Source organism: Drosophila navojoa, chromosome 3, assembly GCF_054131105.1.
Source record: "Drosophila navojoa isolate 15081-1374.11 chromosome 3, UAZ_NAV_1.0, whole genome shotgun sequence".
Classification (NCBI taxonomy): domain Eukaryota; kingdom Metazoa; phylum Arthropoda; class Insecta; order Diptera; family Drosophilidae; genus Drosophila; species Drosophila navojoa.
The window spans coordinates 21428180-21450572 of NC_142891.1; the positions used below are offsets into that span (position 1 = coordinate 21428180).

The following is a 22393-nucleotide window of genomic DNA, read 5'->3' on the forward strand; positions in this document are numbered from 1 at the left end:
TTATTTCGATAAGAAATATCGTACTCGGTATTTTCATGTTTAGCACTTGCAGTCACACTGCTGTTTATTTATGTTTAGTCGCTGCTGTCGAAAATTATTGCATATTTTAGTTTAGTCAAGTAAAAAGTGTAATTTTAAAACAAATTTAACTGCAACACGAAACGAACTAATATCGGGTTAAGAATATCAAAGCGTATGTCTTGCGACAGCAGCGGTAGTTACGCGACATTTGCAACACTTTTGTATGGCCGTGTGTGTTTTTCTAGTCTGCTGAGACCCAGAAATAGAAATTCTCTTGGCCAAACCAAAAAGGCATTTTGTGTATTATATATATACTATATATATACATATATATTTGTATGTATTTACATATGTGTATAGTGAGTGAAAGCGCGTGTTTTAGTCATATTTATGCGCGTGCCTAGGCAAATGCGCTCCGGCGGCGACATCAGCAGCCGCGCTAGTTAAAAGTACAAAAACAAAGTAGCCAAAAAGTTGTTGCGGTAGCAAGCATTAAAAAGGGGAAGGAGGGCTTCACCTCATTACTCATCCGTCTATTTTGTGCGTGCAAAAAAACGACAAGCGAGACAGCAACAACAACAACAACGATTACATACAACGAACGACGACAAGCACCAGAGGCGCAACAAATGTTTGTTAAAACGTAACAAAGGTAAATGTAAGCATAACAACAAGTAGAAGTTTAGTTCTTATAAATGAAACAACGAATAAACAACAGAGCTGCATAGATCTAGGCGTGCATGGAAGCTGACTCATAGAGGTGGCAACGCTCTACTCTAATGCATAGGCAAAGTTCAGTGGCATTGCCCATTCCCTGCTTGCATTGGATGCGTCACACCAGCACAAGCACTAGCACAAACACAAGCATCGACGCGCGCCTGCAACTGAAGCTCATCTCTATGAGAAAGCCCAGCTGCACTTGATTACATGCCAGGCGCAGTGAAATTTCACAGTAGAAGTCAGGCATATTGAAGGATGCGATAAAGAATGCGAATGCCGTAATAAGAATAAAAATGTATTTATGGGGCTGGTTTCTTTTCAATTTAGAAGTAGGTGCTAAATTGCAGTAAATTATATTTATAAATTAATTTATTTAGTTAAGATTCAAATTCTTCCTGGGTGCTTGGCGTATTTATTGCACGCTCGCATGCAATTGAAGCACAGCTTTAGAAAAAAAAACCCAGTTGCACTAGATGGCGTGACAAACATAGTGAAATTTCACACAATAACTCATGTCCTCTGAAAAACTTGATGAGTGTTGAGTTTTACAATCATAATTAGTCAGCTAAGGTATTAAGTGGATGTAGGGATCTAGCTATATACACATATAGAATATACACTTGCAGTAAATTCCAATCATATTACTTCAAGCCTAGTCAACAATGCATTTCCCTCTGGGTATTTGCAGCTTGGCGCTGCATTGTCTGCACTGTTCGACTGCAGCTCAGCTAGAATAAGAAGTAGCAGCAGCAAAAAGCATTTTCAACACATTTTCCGCCTCACTTTCCTTCAAGCAAATGTTATTTATTGCCAAGCTGAAGTTGGTTGCACTCCGCACGAGGCTGAAGTGCCCGCCACTTAGGCTGTACATAATCCATAGGGTCAATAGCAGTCAGACAGACATAAAGCAGGCAGCCTTTCTTCGAGTACGAGTACGAGATGTCTTGTTTGTTTGTGCTGGGCAAATGACACCACAAAGGAGTCCTTTAGGACTCCACTGCAGTGGCCACAAAGCATACGATACGGCACGTTGCCAACCCACACACAAACCCTCATGCCGAGCCCAAACCTAAACTCAATTCCAATTCCCTAGCGAACAAATTTGAACCGTTGCCAAAAGCAGAAAATGTGCACGTTCACTAAAAAAGAATACGAACAATTTCGCCAGTTTTTGTATACTATTCACCTTGGGACCAAGGATTTGGGCAATGAGGCAAGAGTCGGGCGGCCAACAAAATATATCAGATATGTCGGCTTCCTGTATTTCCTAGTGCTTCGACAAGCTTAAAGCGCTTGCTTTAAAATATGCAAAAGCAAGGTTGAATTGAAAATATATCTATAAAATATATAAAGTAGCAACCAAACTCTTTCTTAATTTATAATATATTCATATTTTAATTATAGAAATGCATTTGTCTTATTATTTTATGTCTGCCTGACTTGTCGCTCAGTATTTGATTGTTGACTTTTTTAAAATGCTTAAAAGTTAAAGAAAAATGAATATATATACATAGCTAAATGGAAATATATTTATTTATTTATATATTTACTTATATTATTTTTTGACGTTAAGACTGAATCATATATATTTTAAATGATTTCGTTTCAATATGTGTCATTGACTCCCTTTAAATATATATATTTTTTTCCTGTCCCAGTTTTTGAGTTCTTTCCATTGCCTAGAATTGTTCCATAAATGTTGTGCATTGTCCGCGGCATTCGGATTCCGTTTTCGCATGTTATTTTTGCGCATTAATGAAAGCGATTCATGAAAATTTCCCTGCTAAGCAAACAGAAAACTAAAATATTTGCAATTTCTGTACTCTGAATTGGTTGAAGGAATTCGGGGTATAATGATTTTTCAGAAATGGATGTAATCGTTATTCGGATGCATGCTGACCATATATGATATCAGTTCGTCATTCTTGAATGCCATGAAAATTCATTTGCTTTATAGTTTTCAATGTATGTAATTGAAAGATATATTCACATTATCTGAAATTATATAGCACTTATTTCTCTTTTTATTAAAGCATTTAATATTCGACGACTTTTCATTTGCTTATTTTAGTTTTTCGCTGTTGACCTCATTTTTGGGCGAAGCGATACAAAATATGCCACATTCAGTTAGCAATTCGATATTTTGTTTTGAACAAATTATGAACTGCACGCCTCACGCCCACACCCACATCCACACCCACACGTACACTCACATATAAACTCACACTCACGCAGAGAGAAGAAACAGCACTAGAGATGAGAACATTAAAATAAAGAATGAAAGAATATGAACTTCCTACCCACAACTTGAAACTCTCGACCAATGGGGGGCGTCTTGATTGGAAGTCTGTCGTATGTATATAAATAGAGATGCAATCAAATTATATTATGCCCATATATCTGTCGATCACAACCACTCTCTCTCTCTCTCTCTCTCTCTCTCTCTTTCTCTCTCTCTCTTCCGCGCTCGCTCTCTTCCTCTCTCGATCGCAACTAGTCCGAAATCTAAATCTCTGCAATCGACATTGTTGATTCGAGAACCAGACGTGACAAGATTTTACTGGCTCTCGAACTGCATTCGTTTGGTTGTGTTTTGCTTTGTGTTTTCCATTTGTGTTTTTCTTTCTGACTTTGTAATGTGTTTTCTTAGTTTTACTGTATACAGATCTTACATCGATAGTATAGTAAGATAGGTGCTTCAATTGGCAATTCTTTCACACCCGATCCAAAATTAGTTTTTGTTTTTGTTTACAATTTTGTCGTGTTGTTGGGGCTTTCTCAGTTTTTCCCAGATTAAAAAAAATCTGTTCTGTCGCCCAGAGTGGAAATGAAAAGAAAAATAGAAAGAGTGCTATTTGAATTTCCCTCATCAAATTGCGCACTTCCGGATGTTGTTTTTCGCAAATCATCATCACCGTTCGCATCATTATAATGATTTGCTATACTATAATATATGTATACCCTGCAATAATATTGTTTCGCGGCAGATAAAAATCTCATGCTGATTTAAGAGCTAAAATTATCGCTTAGGCTAAAATTTAATGATCTTAAATTTGTTTATAATAATATTAAAGATGGCTGATAAGGACTGTGAAATACCCTGTAGCTTAGCTGTGACAACTCAAAATTAGTTCGGCTCTACATAGATTTTTGGCTTTTATAAATTGAAATATATATTTTTCGTATAGTTTTTTTCTGGTCATGATGCCCAAATATGGGCATGTTTGTGCAGCCTTCAATCTCTCTTGCTATCGTTTCGAAGATAACACATTTATAGTTACATATATGTATATAAGTTGTCTTTAAGCCACACCAGCCTCGATTTGACCATATACTTAGCCTTTAGTTTATGGTTCCCATTGCTATGCTAGCTTATCAGTGGAAAGATGTGAGAGCAATAATAGAGATATTCCATATACTCTATCTGTATTGTATTTACTCGTTATACAGTGAACAATTCATTCATCAATGATCTATATACTCTATTCACCTATATATACTCTATATAGTCTATAAATATTTTTGATATGTAGAGTAAGGCTCTATAGTCTTTAGTCACATTTAAACATAGGTGCGCTATCCATACCAATTTTCTTTTCTACTATCTTCCTCCAGGGTATCTCTTAGTCCATAATTGGTATTCTTCTCGTCTTGTTGCTGCACTTCTTGTCGCTTTGATTGCACTCAATGACGCCTCCTGCAACTTGTTGTTGTTGCTGGTTGTGGCTGCGACTGCGACTGCGAGTGCGACTGCGACTGCGACTGATGTTGCCATCTCAGTCGGCGCCATGTGCAAGTTTAATGAATTAATTAAAATTTTGTTTGGCATGCGGCGACGTCGACTGCGACGACGGCATCTCTTTGTGTGCGCATCGGGCATGACCTCTGCTTGCATCACTTTGACTGTCGCTGGCGGCCATCCACATTGATGAGCGCTGCATCATGCTTAACCTACGGAAATTTCTATATTTATATTTCTTTTTTGTTTGCTGATTGTATTTCCCGGCCATGGACGTTATGCTATTTCAGGGTTAGGCTATGCAGCGATTTATTGTTGTGTGGGTTGAAGAGATCAATATTGATGCATTGATGCAATGAAATGTAGTCTCCATAAAACACTTGATGTCATATGAATTTTAAATTGAATTACGATTGGGAATTCTTCACGCTTTGCAGTTGTTAAAATTTTATTAAAGTTGGGGCTTAAATATTTTCCAAATTAATTGGTGTAATATATACCGTTTTACTTCAATGATTCAAAGATTTTCCATGTACATATTATTTATTGGTAATATCTTAATTGAGTATAATCCAAAACTGTATGTTCTATCTAATCAATTATGAATTTTATACCATATCAACGTTATTTTATTATTCTCCCATACGGAACAGAAGCCGTTGGTCAGTGATCCCACTTTAGAATTCAAAACATGCACACAAACAACATACACAAAACTGATTGGAACAGGTGAATTTCCGTCAGGAAAATTTCCCATAAATATTTCCAATTATTTTCTTCTTTTATTTTTAATTTTTTGCCGTTTTCATGTTCTAAAACGATTAACTAAAATTTTTCATAAAATGACGCATTTTCCCAGCGAACTGCCAACTGTTTGGGCCACCATGTTTATGATCTAACCAAAATGTTATTTGTTTTTTTTTTTATGGATTTTTTCAAAACAAAAGATGAATAAATAAAAATAACATGACAATATTTCTCAATGAAATGGAAAATTGTCACATTGAACGCCCCGTTTAGCTATATCTCTTTTATCTGCTTCTTCGATTTGCATTCCCCAATACCCGATGCTGATTCGGATTTTTCAGCGTTTGATTGCCTCTCGTTTTGTCATCTTTTCTGTGTTTTTCGTGAAAATATGCGCTGTATCCGGCCAAAAAGACTATAGACTATATAGATATTTAGCTATATACACTTGTATGCGTTTTTTGAGAATGTTAAGTATTTAGCTGGGCGATCATTAAAAGCGCGAGAGAAGGCGAGATATCGTGAGAGAACAACACTCACACATTGTATATGCGACAGTCAGTGTTGGTAAATTTTCGAAAAAAAAAGGCTAGATTTATACTAGTAAAGAAAGAAACGTAACAAAAAAAAATTTTATGAAGAAAATACAAATGCTACGGGACTTAGAAAAAATGATGTAATTACAATTTTTATTTTTGAAATTGCTACATTTAAGATAATACTAAAAAATAGCTAAATAGTAAATTAACTTTACAATTAAATGTTTAACTTAAAAAAAAAAAAAAACATAAATAAATGAAAAATAGCTAGATTCATAGCTGGCAGCACTGTGGTCGGCACACGAGCAAAGCCGTGAAAAATTTCGGGTTGCCATTTTTACGGATTTTGTGGGCCGTGGCTGTCGCCAAATGCCGCCATCGCAGTTTTGTGGAAGCGATGAGCGCGTGCGGTGCAGTCAAATGCGAGAAGCGGCGAAAGAATCGTGCAACAATTGATGGTTGAACGGGCATATGGAAGAGCCACATATATCTATATTAATATATATGTATATGCCAAATACAAAAATGACAAATCAAAAAATGTTCTCTAAAGAGACGACCTTGTCGATTAGATTATCGTCTCTCAGCAACAAGCATTAGCAAATAGGCTAGAAAGTCTCTTCAAAAAGTCTATGAAACACTTTTTATTAATACCTGTAATGGAATGATTTTCTGTGTGTTTCCTTTGGCAAGTGTCTGGGCCACTATTTCTGTGCATATTTGTCTATATATATATGTATGTGTACACACTTATGAGTACAGCAGATATCGCCTGATTTCCATTGGCATATGGAACAAGTCGGCACATCAAGATTTATATATTTTCGTTACGCTGTTATTTTTGGATGCGAAAAACTTAATGGTCAAAATACAGGAAAAAATACTGAAAGAAAAACATGTTTTTCTTTCATATTTTTGCGGTTATTCATTGTGGCAATAATAAAATGAGAATTATTTGATTAATCTGGATAGATGTAGAGCATCGGTATTTGTAGCACAAGGAAGCCAACATTTGATCGTAAATTTAACGAAGACTTGATTTAGCTCAATCCACATATATTTTCATAAACATTTAGTTTTGTTTGTTTATTTTAGAGAAATTTTCGAATATTCTGGTGACAAACTTTAGAATTATATACGATAACATATCATCTAGAAACTCCTATATGTTTTACAAATCTGATAATACGACACTTTAAAAATATATATTAATCATTTATCAATTAGGTCAATCGACATCAATATGAATCAATAAAGCTTTTAGGTAGCTCAATAAGTCCTACCAAAAATTTAACATTCCTGCTAAGCTCCAAAAACATCCTCAAATATTGTATATTGATCAGCATTTTACACATTCAATAATTATTCCGTGAAGAAGAAGCAAAGTAAAAATAATTCAATTGAAAATCTGATATAAAAACCATTTCAGAATAAACTTATAAATCTGTTGTGATTGTCGCGTATTAGCTTACAATCAAAATAAGCCATATGAGGAAATCATGTTTATCTTTAACATATTGTGATTTTATAACTCAATATTTTTTTCATGGCCATTAAAGTTTTAGCATCTTGTGTACGATGCTTGAGTTAATTTTCGAACATCTCGTAAAAAGTGCGATCGTAAATTTCTTTTCTCTTTGAGATACCCAAGACATGGTCGTATGATTTATGTATGGTTTTTAGGCAAAACAATATTTCATTCAATTCTTTATGGCTTTTTAGCAATTCGACATTTCGTAATCATAATTGTCCGGCCTTGGCCATCGATCGTTTCCAACGTTTTCACGAGTTTTCCAGATTGCACAAAAAATGTCAAGAAAGTATTTTTTTCTAGGCACACGAGATCTTTTAGTCAGGGAACAAAGCAGATGTTATTTTCCGAAGCGTCTTTCGGCTATAATAATAATTTGTGAGCGCTAAAAACGAAATGGATAAAAGAACGCATTCGCGTGGGTGTCGTAAAGCAGCATATGTATATATATATATATTGTATATAGTGTATAGTATAGATAATTGATAGATATATGTGACGACTCTTCAGAGAAATGTTCATTGAACAAATTCATGCTGTGCACACACGCTGATTTTTCAAGTTCAACAAACATTGACAATGATCTTTTAGTGCATAAAATGTGCTAGGCTTTTATTGGGACTAAAAACAACCGATTTATCATTTTCGATTTTCTTTGGAATTCTTTATATGACATTTGAAGATTCTTTTAAATGCTATGCTGTTTACAAGGTCTATTTTAAAAGCATTGTGAGTTTTAAGTTTGGTTTCGAATATTTATAAAAATGTTTAAGGCTAGATCCAGAGTGAAATGAATGAAACACATCAATAAAACAAATTAATTTTAAAAAATAAATTTTAAATTTAATTTAGAATTCAAAAAATTACAAAATGTGACATTTTGTTTACCTCCTCATTCTTCCTCTATTTCAGCTGACGGAAATTTGAGAGCAGGATTTCGAAACGGAGCTGGCTGGAGCTGCAAGCGAAATGGAGCAACCATTGATTGTGAGAGCCGAATACTCGTTTATGGGCAGCAACAACGATGAGCTGTGCTTCAAGAAGGGCGACCTAATCACGGTCACACAGCGCGAGGATGGCGGCTGGTGGGAGGGTACACTGAACGATAAGACTGGCTGGTTTCCCAGCAACTATGTGAACGAGTACAAGGCCCCGTTGCCGCTGGCCGAGACCATACGACCGCCCGAGGAAATACAAGAATACCGTTCCGTGGTGCTCAAGGATCTGCTCGACTCGGAACGAGCACATGTCGCAGAGCTGCAAGGACTGCTCGAGAATTTCCTCGAGCCCATGCAGCAGACGCAAATGTAAGTCAATGCAAGTGCTCATAACTGAAATCAAACAGAAATCAAAACTTTCCCACGCTCCCCTACAGACTCAGTCAGGATGAGTACGCGCAGCTGATGTGCAACTTTGTGGAGGTGGTGAAGACGCACGAGGATCTGCTCACACAGATTGAGGAGTGCAACGATCGCGTGGGTAAACTATTTCTAACCAGTGCGCCGCTTATGAAAAAAGTGCACCAAGCCTACTGTGCAGCACATCCCAAGGCCATAGTTATACTGGATAAGTATAAGTGAGTAGGGATTCTAAACGATTGAAGGCCCAACCACTCAAGTTGATCTATCAAATTTATTCATTCACAGGGATGAGCTGGAGAAGTATATGGAGCGGCAAGGCGCATCCTCGCCGGGTCTGCTAGTCCTAACTACGGGGCTGTCGAAGCCTTTTCGCCGCCTGGACAAGTATTCGGCCATGCTGCAGGAGCTGGAGCGTCACATGGAGAGCAGCCATCCGGACCGTGGCGATACACAGCGCAGCGTGGCTGTCTACAAGGACATTGCGGCCACCTGCTCGGCTACGCGCCGCCAGAAGGAGCTCGAGCTGCAGGTGCTGACGGGGCCGGTGCGCAACTGGCAGGGTCAGGAGCTGAGCACACTGGGCGACATCATACACATGGGCAGCGTGGCTGTGGGTCCAGATCATCGCGATCGCTACTTTGTGCTATTTCCCCAAACGCTGCTCATACTGAGCGTTAGCCAACGCATGAGCGCCTTCATCTATGAGGTGAGTCCTGGATCCGTAGTGAATATGCATAAGTTAATATTATTTTGCTTAGGGTAAATTGCCATTGACGGGCATCGTTGTGAACCGCCTGGAGGACACGGATGCCATCAAGAATGCCTTTGAGATAAGCTCATCGCTCATCGATCGCATTGTGGCCGTCTGCCAGGGCCCCAACGAGGCCAACAAGTGGGTGGAGCTGCTCAATGCCAACAATCCCAGTCTGCCCATGGGCATCAAGCGTCAGCTGAGCAATCTAAGCAACTCCTCGCTGGGCGGTCAGCAGCTGAATGCTTCGCACGTAAGTAGAGAGTAGTTTTCCTTTTTTTTAGAGAAGTTTTCACATGGGCCAGCAAATAAAAAATAAATATAAATAAAGTAAAAAGTATTACACGATTTGTCAATGGAAAAACTTTTGCCACGCCCATTTGAAAACGTTGCTTAACATAGTACATTTAGTAGCTTTCATTACTGTTCCAAATCTTTGTGCCTTGGCAACTGAGCAGCTCAATCAGCATCTGGATGCGCGCGGCTATTGCACACGTTTCTCGCTGTGCGCCTACTACAGTCAGCCGCAGCAGCAGTCGGCCCCACTGCGTCTCACCTTGCCGCCGAATAGTTACCCACCAACGGCGCCGTATGCCAATCTCAGTGCGCATTTCGCACGGCTCGTCAAGGCGGGACGCCTGCGCGGCACGATTGTTAAGATGTTGCTGTATCCGCAGGCGAGGCAGAGCATCGATCTCAAGCGAATCGCCTTGCGCAAGAAGCGCTGTCACAAAGCCGCCAAGCTGCTCAAGGATATCAATGCGAATAAGCAGGAGTCAGCAGTGTCCTCGCAGTCGCAGTCGCAATCGGAGCTGGAGCGTCAGGATGCCTTTGAGCTGCCCACCGACTCGGAGAGCTATGACGATGAATATGATAATGGATATTTGCGCAGCTGCGACTCGGATCCGTTTGAGTATGTCCGCTTCTATCAGCACAGGCCGCTGGAGTCCACATGCAATTCCACGGGCACCTTTGTGAAGCACGGGCAGCGGCACACCTCGTCCATAAACTTGATCAAACTAGATTCCTTCGATACGGATGAGGTGCAGGTGCAGCACGAGCTAAAGAAGGAGTCGCTTGTTATTGGTTCCAAGGCGCTGCGGGCGCTGGCGCGCAAATCCACAGAGCGCAACTCCAGCGTGCACACCTCAACGGCTACCATCAATTTGGGTGGCTCCAGCATAACCAACTGCGTGGAAGAGGAAGTGGAAGGGTTTGACGTGCCGGTGGAGGTGGATCAGCCAGTCGAACAGCTGTCGCAGCCCTCTACACTAAAGCAGCAGAGCTCCGACGCGAGCTCCTTGTATGGCGCTCGCCTGGGCGGCGCATTTACGGCATGCGAAAATCTGGCCAGCATTCATGATGATCTCAGCCAAGAGAAGGCGAAGCCACTGCCCGCTGCCACACAGCTGTCCGCCTCGCCCACCGAACGGCACAGCATGCCCAGTATTTTTGTGGGCAATCGCTTCAATCGTTGCGCCGACACCGAGGTGTATGTGCCCACATGGCGGGAGCGCCAGCAGCAGCAGCAGAACCAAAGTGTGGATGCTCAGCTGCTCAACGAGGAGGACGAGTGCGTGCACTCCAGCACGATGGATTTGCCAGCGGCTTGTCTAGCGGCGCCCGATCAGCTGCAGGCTGAGCTGTTGTATAACTACGACCAGGCGGTGGAGCAGCGGGCGTCACATAAGAGCGACAGCCCCAGCACGGGTAATCCACGCAGTGAGCCGTCCGCTGTGCGCCGCAACTCGAGCAACGAGCTGTGCATAGAGGCCAATCGGCCGGAAAGCAAACGTGATTCCATTAGGCGCTGCATCAGCTACCAATTCCTGCAGATGAACAATCGTTCGGCTGCACCGCCTCCACCGCCACCGGCACCGCCGGGTGCAGCACGGCGGGATCAGCAGCCGGCACAGCATAGCCAGTGCAAATGCCGATGCTGTGAGAGCTCGCAGTGTCCCAGTCCGCGTTCCAGTGATAGCGGCATGGCGGGCAGCTGCACGATAGCCTCGCCGGATCCGCCCAATGCAGAGTGCTGCGGCACGGACGTGCTCGACAATGTGGAGCCGGAGCCGCGCTTTGATGTGTGCGGAATGTTTCGTGAAAAGTTCTTGACGCCCGAGCAAACGCAGGACGAGGTGAAGGAGGAGGATTCGCAGCATGAGCCGAAGACGGCGGACACTGAGCCGCAGCTGGACTCACCTGCCACGTCCACCAATGAATCCAGTGCCCAATTCCAAATCAACACAAAAAGTATTTTTCTGGCCTCCAGCTCCATGGATGAAGCCATGCCCACGGCCACAACAAATGGCCTCCAATTTAGCGGCAGCTGCTCCGCGGAACAGCTCCACATGGAGCCACGGCCCACCTTTCGTTCGGGCATGTATGCGCACTGGTGGAAGAAGGAGCGACTGCCGCCGGAGGTGCTGCGCGGCATAGCGAGCGCCTATAACAAGCGTCTGCCGTCGGTGACTGCCAGGGGCAGCAAGGATTCCAATTGCTCGACCAACTCCGTGTGCTCCAGCTGCTATTGCTCGCTGGGAGCGAGCGGCTTCAGCGAGGGCGCCATCTACTGTGCGCTCTGTCACAATTGTGGCGAATATGCGGGCAGCAGCACTGGCACCACCAATACAACCACCACAACCGCCTCGATCTGCTCCAATTGTCCGGTGTGCAGCGAGGATATGGATCTCAATCCGTCTGGAACGCAGCGACGACGCGAAGCCTTCGCTGCGGCACAGCCATCGTATTCGTTGTCGCTCGATTGTCCGATTTGTGCGGCACGCGTAGCTTTAGCAACCGAAGAAGGCAAGCCAAAACGAAGTGAGACGCCGGCCATGTCGCCTGGAATAGATGCATCCATATACATGATTGTATCTGCGGAGAACGGTTCCAGGTGGCATGTGGCATGGCGCACGTTTGTTTCACGTGCACGTGTTCCGTTTGATTGTTTTGTAAATTCGTTTTGCTCACGTTTCCAATTACATCATCATCTTCTAATTCAAGCATTCAAATTGGCAAATGCAGCACGCCCCAAGCAAAACTACTTTCTGAATCACTTTTAGTTCATTTGAACGAAATTGCTTACCACTCAGTCGAAACATTCAGTCATCCAATCATGCATTTGACTAACCTCTTCATATCGTTAATGATTGACCTCTCTTTGATTGGAACTAATCTAGGATTCTTTGATGAATTTATTGAACTAGTTCAAAACATTTAATTGCGGGTAGACCACAATATGTATGATATTATCAAAAATTTCTTTAAATATTATCTATTTTTCGGCACTAGTTGAAACTAGTTCAAATGAACGGAACTCAGAAACAGTTGAGAACTAGAACTAGTTTACTGAAAGGACAATAAACTATTTCAAATATTCCCTCGTTCAGTATGTACTGTACTGTAATTCTTGATTTATTCGGCGTGCTCCATTGAACTAGTTCTTCAGCATCTTATCGCATCCAATCATCCACATTGCAACGTCGCGCCCACTAACCGAAAACGCAAACACCAGAAAAAATTAGAATTTTATTTGAAAAAAAGAAACGATTTACAAAACATTTAGCTAACGCTCCAGCAACACAAAAATATATAAATTTCGAAATTGATAAAATGAATTAAGAAACGAAACAAACTCATTCGATTTGATTTGCTTGCCGCGCTTTGCTCGCTAGCTGCCCACAGGATTGCGGCCTGTTGTTGTTGTTGTTATTGTTATTGTTGATGGTTATAGCAACTGTTGCTGCTGCTGCCGCTGTTGCTGCTGCTGTTGCTGTCAGTTGCCAAGTATTCCTTAATCAGAACTAACCCAAATCCCATATATCACTTTAGGCTTAACTAAGAATTGTAATAAACTGTTTTCTTTCTGGCTTTATTTCAGATGTCTCCGCCATCGACGCACAGCCTGTTGCTGCCGCCCGGCAGTCGCAATCAGACGCCCAGCAGCATCAGCAACAACAGCTGCAACAACATCAATATCAACAGCAGCAACAACAACAACAACAGTGGCAACAACAACAGCAACAGCCAGCAGCAGTTGGCGGCCTCGGTGGGAGCATCGGCAGCAGCCACAGCGATGTCACAACACAAACGGAGCCTCTCGTTCAATCATCATCTGAGCTACAACCAGTACACGCACACTCAGCCTCCACAACATCATCTGCATCCACCACAACCACCAAGTCTACCAAGTCATCTGGGGCAGCTAAGCCACAAATCAAATTTAGCCCCGACACCAAGCAGCAAGACAGCAGCGGGCACGGAAACAAGCCAGGCGGCCATCCAAGCAGCGGCAGCGGCAGCAGCAGCAGCGGCAGTGGCAACGGCGGCGCCAAACGCAAAGAAAGGAAGCACAAAGGGTAAGTGGACAGTCGGACAAACTTAAAGCTAAATCTAATAAAGCTAATAAAAAACTGAAATAGAACAAAATACAAGAATGCTGTACAAATTAAAAAATATATTATAAAATATCAAAAAGGCCAACAAAACTAGATTTCTTGTTAAATGAGAATAGTCCTACAGTTAATAATATATATATTTATAGTATATACTATAGTATACACATAGTATAGTATAGTATATTAATGCTAAGCTATCCACATTATTAGAATTCTTTAACCTTGAGCTGCTTAGCTCTACAGCTCAACCTACACAGCTTTCACGCCAAAACTAGCCTTTTTTTCGCCACCTACATATATAACATGTATATCTCTCCTCTATTCTTCCAGCTAACTGGACCATCACCTGTTTGCGTCCGACGCCGCCGTTGCGGCCAAGTTTGTTAAACACAATCAGCGGCTCGAATTCCGGTTCCGGCTCCGGTACCGGTTCTGGTTCGGGCAGCTCCAACAACGCCTTGGCCAGCTACTGTAGCGGTCGCAAGAATCAGCCCACATTCGAGGAGGATGCCTTGGTGCTGCGCGTCTTCGAGGGCTACTGCGCCGCCTATCAGAACAGCGCCCGGAACACCATACACTCGGGTAAGTACCGACGATCTCCTATGTGCTTTATCTAGATGAAAGCGTTCTCAATAAATATTTCTGTGTGTCTTATACTTTCGCACTTGTGCTCAAGTTTTTCTTTTTAAGTTCTTTTCCCCTCCAATCATTAAGAAAGTTTTGTAGCCAAATAAAATGCTTACCTCACACACACATACACATGAAAACACACACAGAAAACACGCACACACTTAAATGTACAAAGCTGCTAAAAAAAAACAAGAACAAACTAAAATTTGAAAGTTTTTATTATTACATTTGTTGGTTTGGTTTCATTTTTAACGTTTCACAAAAAATATATATATTTAAAAAAATATGCATTAATAATGAAAAAAAATAAATAAATAATTTTTACCAAAATTGTAATAGTTTATAAGAAAAAAATAAAAAATAATAATAATAAAATAAAAAAAAATTATTGTTTAACAAGAAAAAAAAAAATTGTAGCGCTATCTAATTATAACTGTCATAAATACCATAAAAATGCGTAATTGCTTAACTTATTTTTTTTTTTTTTTTTATTTTAACAATTGGAAAAGTAATTTAGATATTTGATTTATGTACCAATACATTTAAACTGTAACAGCTGAATGTTATTTTAAATTATATTTTCCTTTGTAAACTTTTATGTTTTGTAGTTGTTAAGAAATCTGGCAGTTGGCCCTCATTCAATTGGATTTAATGAAGTATTCAACAGATAAATTAATATATATGTATATATACATATATATACATACATGTGTACATGTGTATATATACGTAAATACTAATGTGTTTTGGTCTCGTTTATACATATATATTTAAATATAAACAAACATAATAAAAAAAAGTATACCTAATATATTTGTTTAAATTTACGGATTATTTATGAATTTATTTTCAATTATTGTTGCTCCTTAAAAAATATGACTCATAATTACCATTATCACTATATTATCATTATCATTAAGGCTTACATAATTCTGTACGAAATTCGCGCATTTTCTTGAAGTATTTTTGAAACAATGATTTTTTATATCTATAAAATCTATAAAATATTACAGACACAAAAAAATTAAATTAAATAAAAAATATACTTTACAAGTAACAATTTAATAAATATTCAAACAATATAGTGAAAATTATTAAATTAAAGATTAATATCATTCAGCCTATATAATTATCCTATATCATTGTTTCAAATCATCTTTAAATTGCGCTCTATACAATTTTATCCAAATTTCATTTCAAGATTCGAGTGACCTTATTTCCTTAGTTCCTGTCCCGTTTTGTTGGGCTACCTCTGTTAAGCTTCCTTTTGGTTATGGGTATTCCTCAATTCGTTTGCATTTGCTTAAAAAGCCCCCCTGCTTTCATCAACTGTTGTCCTGCTTATGTCCACCTCATGAAATTTGGTCTTGGTTTAATGTTCATCCACGCACACACACACGCACACTCGCTCCCTCTCTCTACACACACAAACACACTCACACAACCCACCCAGGCTTCATTAAATGTATTGTTCGTCTTTTTTGGTGTTCATTTTATAAACTCTTTTTTTTTTTGGGCTTTTTGTTGTTCTTGTTGTCGTTGTTGGTTGTCGTTTCTCGTTTTTTCGTTCTTCAAATATCTTCATTTTCTCTCTTTGTCTTTCACGCGCCTCTGCCCAACGAACTCTAAATACCTCAACTATATAGCCTTGCAGCCGTGGACGCCCTGTTTGCCCATACGCGGTGGCAAGCTGAAAACGAGCAAAACCTTCTCGACCTCCAATCCGCAGCTGCCTTTTGTAGCTAATGCGCCGCACCTAACAGCACAGCAACAGCAGCAACAACAACAACAGCATCAGCAACATCAACAGCATCAACAGCAGCAGCAACAACAACAGCATTTGCAACAATCACGTCAACACTCGGCGGGCAGTCTGAACTCGTCGTTCATCTGGCGTGAGGCAAGCCCGAATAGTTTCAATCTGTACTCGAGTTCGGTGGGCTCCTCCCTAAATACACCTGGCCAACGGTACTCGCTGACGGGACCGGGTGCGGTAGCAGGAGGTGGGCCCGGCATTAAGGATTATCAGCGCGCGCTGTCGGAAGAGCGTGCCACACGCAAATCCCTGAATCGGATGAAGAGTGGCTTCGGCTCCGGCTACGACAACGTTTGCACCTCTCCGCTGCTGCCGCGCAAGAACAAGCCGTCGCCCAAGCTGCTGGCCCAGCAGAGCTATCAACGCAGCTCCGGTCATACGACCATTGTGAAGCCGAATCCGGATGGCACTGTGCATCCCGGTCTCTACGACCGACGTCTGAATCGCTCCTTCGAGACGTCCACGTCGCATCGCTACGCGGGCTTCGGGGGCGGATACTTGATGAACTGTGGCGGAGCATTGCGCACCAGCACGCTGCAACGCAGCACGCCCCAACTGGCAGCGGGTGGCGAGCGTTCGGATGAGAGTGACGGGGAGCGGGGAGAGCATGGCTGCACGGCGCTGCTGCGCAACGGAGGCGCCACCCAGGGGCGTGCCACGCAGGTGGAACTGAATGCGGACGGAACGAAACGGCAATCGGGCAGCTGGTGTTGCGGTAATTTTGTGATGAAGCAGTGGCGCAAGATCAACCATCTCTGAGTAGTACTTCAATTGCGGTTGTGGCATGTCCTTCTCATCTCGACCACGCCCATTTAGCTTCACACGCACTCATTGCTGCCACCTAGCTGCGCTGCTCTGCGCTGCTGCTGCTCGCTTTGCTTTGAATGCTCGCCCGCTCAGCAGTTCTATTTTATTATGGCTGCTCTATAATAATTCGATCAATTTTTTTATTTCGATTTGCTGTTGCTCAACAAACAAAGAAACAAAAATCTTTTCAATTCTACCTTATAAATATAGTTAAGTGAGGCTGGCAGAGCTATCTGTGTCTCTAGTTTCGGTGTGCCTAGTTAATTAATATATATAGAATTCATTGAGCAGATCTGTAAGACATTTTCATTTGGGAGTGTTATCTAAATACTAGTAAATATGCAGAGAACATTTTTGAATTTCATTTATGCAGTATTTCCAAAATACTAGCAATTAAAATTTTAAAAATTTATATGGGAGATATCTACTAATTTTATTTTATAAAAATATAAATGTTTCTTAACAAGTTTTGCAATCAAAAATTTTTGTCTATGCAATTTTTCTGACAAATTATATTGCAACTTTTATTATTCGAATTCTTTGCATTCAATTTTAAATAATTTTTTTAATGTAAACATAGAATTTTAAATTTAATAATGAAATTTTCTAATGTTTCCTAATGGTTACGACTTCAACCTCGTGAAAAATATATTACGTGTATATAGTATTTTTTTTTTTTTTTTTTATATGGAATTATATGGAAATTTTATGAAATCGTCTTTTCTCTTTTTTAAATCAAGAATGAGCTTAACATTTTAAAAAAATATTTTTATAGCAGCATATTTTAAATTTTCAAATTTTTGTCAAACAAATAAATTTTTAAATATTTCAAGTATTGAATGCTTAAAATATATATGTATATGTATTTTAAAGCCTCTTGATAAATGTTTCATAGATCTGCTTAAGCTTAACTATGTGTAGTTGTCAGAGCTATATATATTTGTATTAATACATTTTTTAATCTTATACTAAAAGTAAGTTGAGTGATCTTAAATCTAGTTAGGTGCAATAGAAATAATTAAAGAACAAAAACTAAAAACAAGACTCAGCCAAAAAAAGACTAGCAAACATAGTTCGATTGGGTGTTGTAGAGTAAAATGTTTTGTACTAGCGTGCCGTTGATAACTTGCCCCACACACATTAGTTACTCGTACTTGAAGTGCAACTGCAGCTGGTTCCTGATCCTAGAAGAGAGTGGAAAATCAGCGATGCTTTACATTTTCCGTCCAAGGCTTTTACACACGTTTTTGTATGCCACCAGCGGAACACACACTATATACTAGACTATACATACTCTGTATTTATATATATATACACACACATATATATATTTGTGACTTGATATACATGATTTGCCATAGCTTATATTTACGTAGCTCTAAACGTTTAAAACTAGCAGCAAATGACAATTTCCTTCTATTTTTTTTTTCTTTTCGGGGATGTGGGAGGGGCTGCCCAGTGAAAGTTCTTTGTTACCTGCATAGAAAAAGGAAACGAGCAAAAGTTTTAGCGTATTATATACTTATGATCAAACGAATGTGCAATGTGTAATCAAAAATGAGTTGAAATGCTTTAAGTGTTAGTCCAAGTACTTGGCAATAACTAGAAACTAACAAAATGAAATCAAATATATTACAAATAAATCAAAGTACATACATTGTTGTTGTGCATTATATTAATAACGAAGGAGGAAGATAAAGGAAATAGAAATCAAATTTAAGCTATAAGTGTTTTGTGAAACGTTGTCTAACCAAATACAATTACCAACTAACTATATTAATTATGATAAATGCGTTTATACGTTTGTATTGTATTGAGATTTGAATTTACTTCAATTTCGAGAAAAAAAAAAAAAAAAAAACATTTCAATGAAATTAAAAAATAAATAAAAATCAAACAACACAGAAGTAAACTTTGAATAAAATCATTTATATTATCAAGAATTTTGTTGTATTTTGTATTTGTATTCGTGTCTGTGTGGTATTTGTTAATAAGCAAATAATAATATCTATATTCCTTAACATTAATTGTTGTAGCTATGTTTTTAGTTCATTTCATTGTAGTTAATCCCCAAAATTCTAGACAATTATTTGTTTAAATCTGTGTTGCACTTTGAGAGTCCCGAATTGCTGAGCATAAAAACAAATAGATTTATGTATATGTGTATGTATATTCATGTTAGCAATAATAATTAAATTTTTTTTTATTAAGAGTAGAGCATATTTAGATTAAAATATAACACAGTTTAAGCAGCTACACACATACACACACGAAGAATAAAAATATACGTAAATGCTAAATATGTTAACTAAGAGAAAACTCAAACTTGAAACATTGCACATACGCACCGTGTACTCTATTGAGTTAGTTATGCCTAGTAGACACACATACATCGTACATTCATAGCACTCACATAGTGATATTCATTAGATAGCTCATAATGAGCAATCTTTACATGAATCATATACCCATTATACATATATCATATAGTCATAATATTTACATTCACATATGTCACCTATTCATAATTACACTTACAAATGTCATATACTCATTATTCACATTGAAAACATATCATATTCACTTTAATCATTTCATATACTCACAATATTCACATTTACATAAATTATATCATATGCTCATTACACACATCTAATATATACATATTTTTCATTTCCATCCATCCATCATATGGCACACTCAAAATATTTATTAATTACATTTCGATTCATACATATTACATAAATATATTATTCAAACATATATCGTACTCACAATATTCATATTAAACATATTATATATTCATTACACTTATTTCATACATACCCAATACTCATATTACTCACTAGAGTACCGCTCATTATATTGATTTTGATACGCTTCTTGCCTAGTGATACACAACACTAACATAGTATTCCCGTTTCTTCCATTCTCTTTGTTTATTTATATTTAATTTTTGACAACTCCACAATTCGCGTGAATCAGGCCTTGAGAATGAGGATATGACACCGACACTGCGGCAGTTGTGGACGGCCATACGCCAGATGCAGCAGGACATGTCCCAGATCAAGCTGCAGATCAACGAGGAGCGGGCGCTGCGGGCGGACTTGCAGCAGCTGTTGATGCAACATCTGGAGACGAGCAGCGTCAGCAGTGGAGCGAATACGCCCAAATGTTGACTATGTGAATGAGGCCCGGAAGCGGAAACAACATAAACGGATTCCCACTGAAACAAAACCCGCCGCTGCTTTCAGCTTAAGCTAAGGAAACTATTCATTTTTTTTTTGTTTCGCCAAGCTAGGCAGCTGCTGGTCAAAATATGTACCAAAAAAATCTTTAAAAAAATATAGATATATGCATAAAACATTAATCAATTAAAAACAAAGTGCTAACATATTTATTTGTATTCGTGAGTGACATTGTGGACAATACGCCAAGTGCATGTAAAATTCTTGAGCAGCTGTTCTAGCTATACGTAATCCAGTTAAGAGAGAGATTTGCTTGTTTATCATTTAGGCAATGCATATACATATATTTAATATAATTTGATTTTAGCATATATATATACATATGTATAATTTTGTAACTGTTTAAGCTAATGTCTCTGAAACTGTGTCTATTGGAAAGTTTTTGTATATGATATTTAAATTTCATGTAGAAAGCAACAAAAAAATGGAAAAACTCTAAAAATGTGCCAATGTTTTAGTATTTAAAGTCAACTAAAAAAAATGTAAAACAACGCTCAATGAAATGTTGTATTTATTATGTAGTAAATTTAATAAAAATATATACAAAAAAGAAAATTATAATTAAAAGTAAATTTTACTTGTTTTTACTTTACTGTTACACTGGTATTTTACTTCTTGCAAGTCGTTTTCCCATTTGTGTGTTGATTTTTCGTGGCATACTTTTAGGCGCTAAATATATTTCAATCGTGCTGGCAAATATGGTAAGCTTATAAAAGGTTAATTTAAGCTGAAATGTCTTTTATATATTTCATTGCGATTTCCAATTTTGGCATTTTTTTTCTTATTTGTAGAGTTGGATTTCTGTGGCTGGTTAGCTGTGCTTTGAATATATTTCAAGCACAGCTCATGAGATTTTTTTATCTTATTTTATTTAGTGAATCTATAATTTCATTCATAATTTTGTAAGCGATTTTTTGAGAACTTAATAAATCAGTAGACATTAGGCACACAAATGTACAATATTTATTTATTTATTTTTTATTTTTTTTGCCAAAGGAAAAAGCAACAAGATTTTTGCACGCCAAATTGTGATGTCAAATAGAAATTTAATTGTGCAAGCTAACTGTGTACTCCATGTTAGCAATGTTGATTCTTTGGTGAAGATTGCAGTTGCTTTTAAGTAAATACGCTTAAATAATTTAAGCAGTGTGAAACAATGTGAAACAATGTGAAACAATGTCTGGAAAATTGCTGACTTTGACAATTTGCCGCAGAGTTTTTGAATGCTTTTAGTTTTTCTGCTCTGCTTCACGCGGACAGAAAGGCCAACTGTGTGGTGTCTGCGTATGTGTGTGTGTGAGTGTGTGTGCATGCCAGATGCATTCGTTAGTTGTGGTACGTAATGAGATTACAATCAACTCTGGCTGGCGACAAATGAGTGACAAGCGCTGTGGCAGCTGCAACACCAACAGCCACAACAACAACAACAACAAAGTTTAGTGTGTCAGTAAGGAGCTTAGAACAATATATACATATGTGTATATATATCATTTATTTGTAGCCTGTCGCATGTTTCACATGGATTTCCTTCCGTGGATGGCGTTGTCTGAGCTGCTGTCGCCTCTAACGCTTGTTTATCTTTTCAGCTAAAGCGGATGGGAATGACGGAAGTTTTCGTTTGCACTAAGTGCATAACACCTTATACCCAGTAGGGCCTATAAAAGGGTATGCTGGATTTGTCAGAGTGTATGATGCGCAGAATTCGATATATATTCCCTGTTAAATAATTTTTAATATATCTTGAATAGTTTTTTAGTGTTCATTGCTCAAAATCTATAATTATTGGTACGATAGTTGTATTAAGAATCTCATATCTTTGTTAATATTTTTTTTTTTTTTTTGTTCATTGGTAATATTGATCATTATTTATTTTTGCAGTGAGTACATTTAATATAATAATTTTTTACTTTCATGAAAAGTACCGATAATTATGGATTTTTAAGGTTTTTATTTATTTTTTAATTTTTTTATTTAATTTAAATTCAATATATGTATATAATTTTGTTGTAATATTTTATACTTTCATGAAAATGATCGATAATTATAATATAATATAATTATATAATTATAATTTTCACCTATT

The 22393-nt window shown here is 38.6% G+C and overlaps 1 protein-coding gene across 5 annotated transcripts; it reads left to right on the forward strand.

Moving 5' to 3' along the window:
• Positions 1-21: 21 nt before the first annotated feature.
• Positions 22-20885, forward strand: RtGEF (Rho-type guanine nucleotide exchange factor). 5 transcript variants are annotated; one of them, XM_089257211.1, is made up of 9 exons: positions 27-673; positions 8210-8604; positions 8673-8873; positions 8944-9364; positions 9417-9662; positions 13293-13770; positions 14140-14391; positions 16086-16970; positions 20048-20885. In XM_089257211.1, exons 2-9 carry the CDS (start codon positions 8267-8269, stop codon positions 20239-20241), a joined length of 3015 nt encoding a protein of 1004 aa, XP_089113337.1. In that variant the 5' UTR covers positions 27-673; positions 8210-8266; the 3' UTR covers positions 20242-20885. The 5 variants fall into 5 exon arrangements, with proteins under 5 accessions (XP_089113335.1, XP_030240456.2, XP_089113336.1 ...); XM_089257209.1 differs by lacking the exons at positions 16086-16970; positions 20048-20885 and adding an exon at positions 9868-12217 and having other exon boundaries at positions 22-679; positions 14140-14278; XM_030384596.2 differs by lacking the exons at positions 16086-16970; positions 20048-20885 and adding an exon at positions 9868-12217 and having other exon boundaries at positions 22-673; positions 14140-14278.
• Positions 20886-22393: the final 1508 nt, after the last annotated feature.

Excerpts from the sequence above, each read along its gene's own strand:
- RtGEF (XM_089257209.1), top strand. The coding sequence starts at position 8,267 with ATGGAGCAACCATTGATTGTGAGAGCCGAATACTCGTTTATGGGCAGC. Across the intron at positions 8,605-8,672 it reads CCCATGCAGCAGACGCAAAT|ACTCAGTCAGGATGAGTACG; the intron begins GTAAGTCAATGC and ends GCTCCCCTACAG. Across the intron at positions 9,365-9,416 it reads TGAGCGCCTTCATCTATGAG|GGTAAATTGCCATTGACGGG; the intron begins GTGAGTCCTGGA and ends TATTTTGCTTAG.